At 44.7% G+C, this 620-nt stretch overlaps 1 protein-coding gene across 2 annotated transcripts in view; it reads left to right on the forward strand.

Moving 5' to 3' along the window:
- Nucleotides 1–620, forward strand: part of LOC107558073 (hook microtubule-tethering protein 3) — a 30,223-nt gene that overhangs the window by 4,564 nt on the left and 25,039 nt on the right. For both annotated transcript variants that reach the window (XM_016241696.1, XM_016241695.1), the window contains exons 3-5: nucleotides 78–150; nucleotides 237–287; nucleotides 411–543. In XM_016241696.1, coding sequence (XP_016097182.1) covers nucleotides 78–150; nucleotides 237–287; nucleotides 411–543 — 257 coding nt within the window. The remainder of the gene's footprint in view (nucleotides 1–77; nucleotides 151–236; nucleotides 288–410; nucleotides 544–620) is intronic.

Below are 620 nucleotides of genomic sequence, written 5' to 3' on the forward strand. Positions count from 1 at the left end.
TTCTTTTTTTGTTTCTCTCTCTCTCTCTCTCTCTCTCTCTCTCTCTCTCTCTCTCTCTCTCTCTCTCTCTCTCTCAGTGATGGCATGTATTTCACTGACGCGTGGATCAGTCGTATTAAACCTGATGTTGGAGACAACTGGAGGTTAAAGGTATGCATCCGCTCTGTCACTCTTGTGTTCGGTTCACACGTCTTACAGGGTTTTTCAATTTTCTGTCTTTTTTTTTTTTTTTTCAGATCAGCAATTTAAAGAAAATATTGAAAGGCATTCTGGATTACAACCATGAGGTGAGACACATCTGCCTGTGTGATACTAAAATGACACATTTCTGTTGTTATATGTGACAGTCACATGATTCTTTCTCTTGCGTTGACCTGTGACCTCTCTGTCCGCTGTCATTGGTTCTGCAGGTGTTGGGGCAGCAGATCAATGACTTCACTCTTCCAGACATCAGTCTCATCGCAGAGCATTCAGACGCAGCAGAACTGGGCCGAATGTTGCAGCTCATCCTGGGCTGCGCTGTCAACTGCGAACAGAAGCAGGGTGTGTGTGTGTGTGTGTGTGTGTGTGTGTGTGTGTGTGTGTGTGTGTGTGTGATATATAGAGAGAGAGAGAGGGAT

This window comes from Sinocyclocheilus grahami, unplaced genomic scaffold (assembly GCF_001515645.1).
Source record: "Sinocyclocheilus grahami isolate Dianchi unplaced genomic scaffold, SAMN03320097.WGS_v1.1 scaffold631.1, whole genome shotgun sequence".
NCBI classification, from domain to species: domain Eukaryota; kingdom Metazoa; phylum Chordata; class Actinopteri; order Cypriniformes; family Cyprinidae; genus Sinocyclocheilus; species Sinocyclocheilus grahami.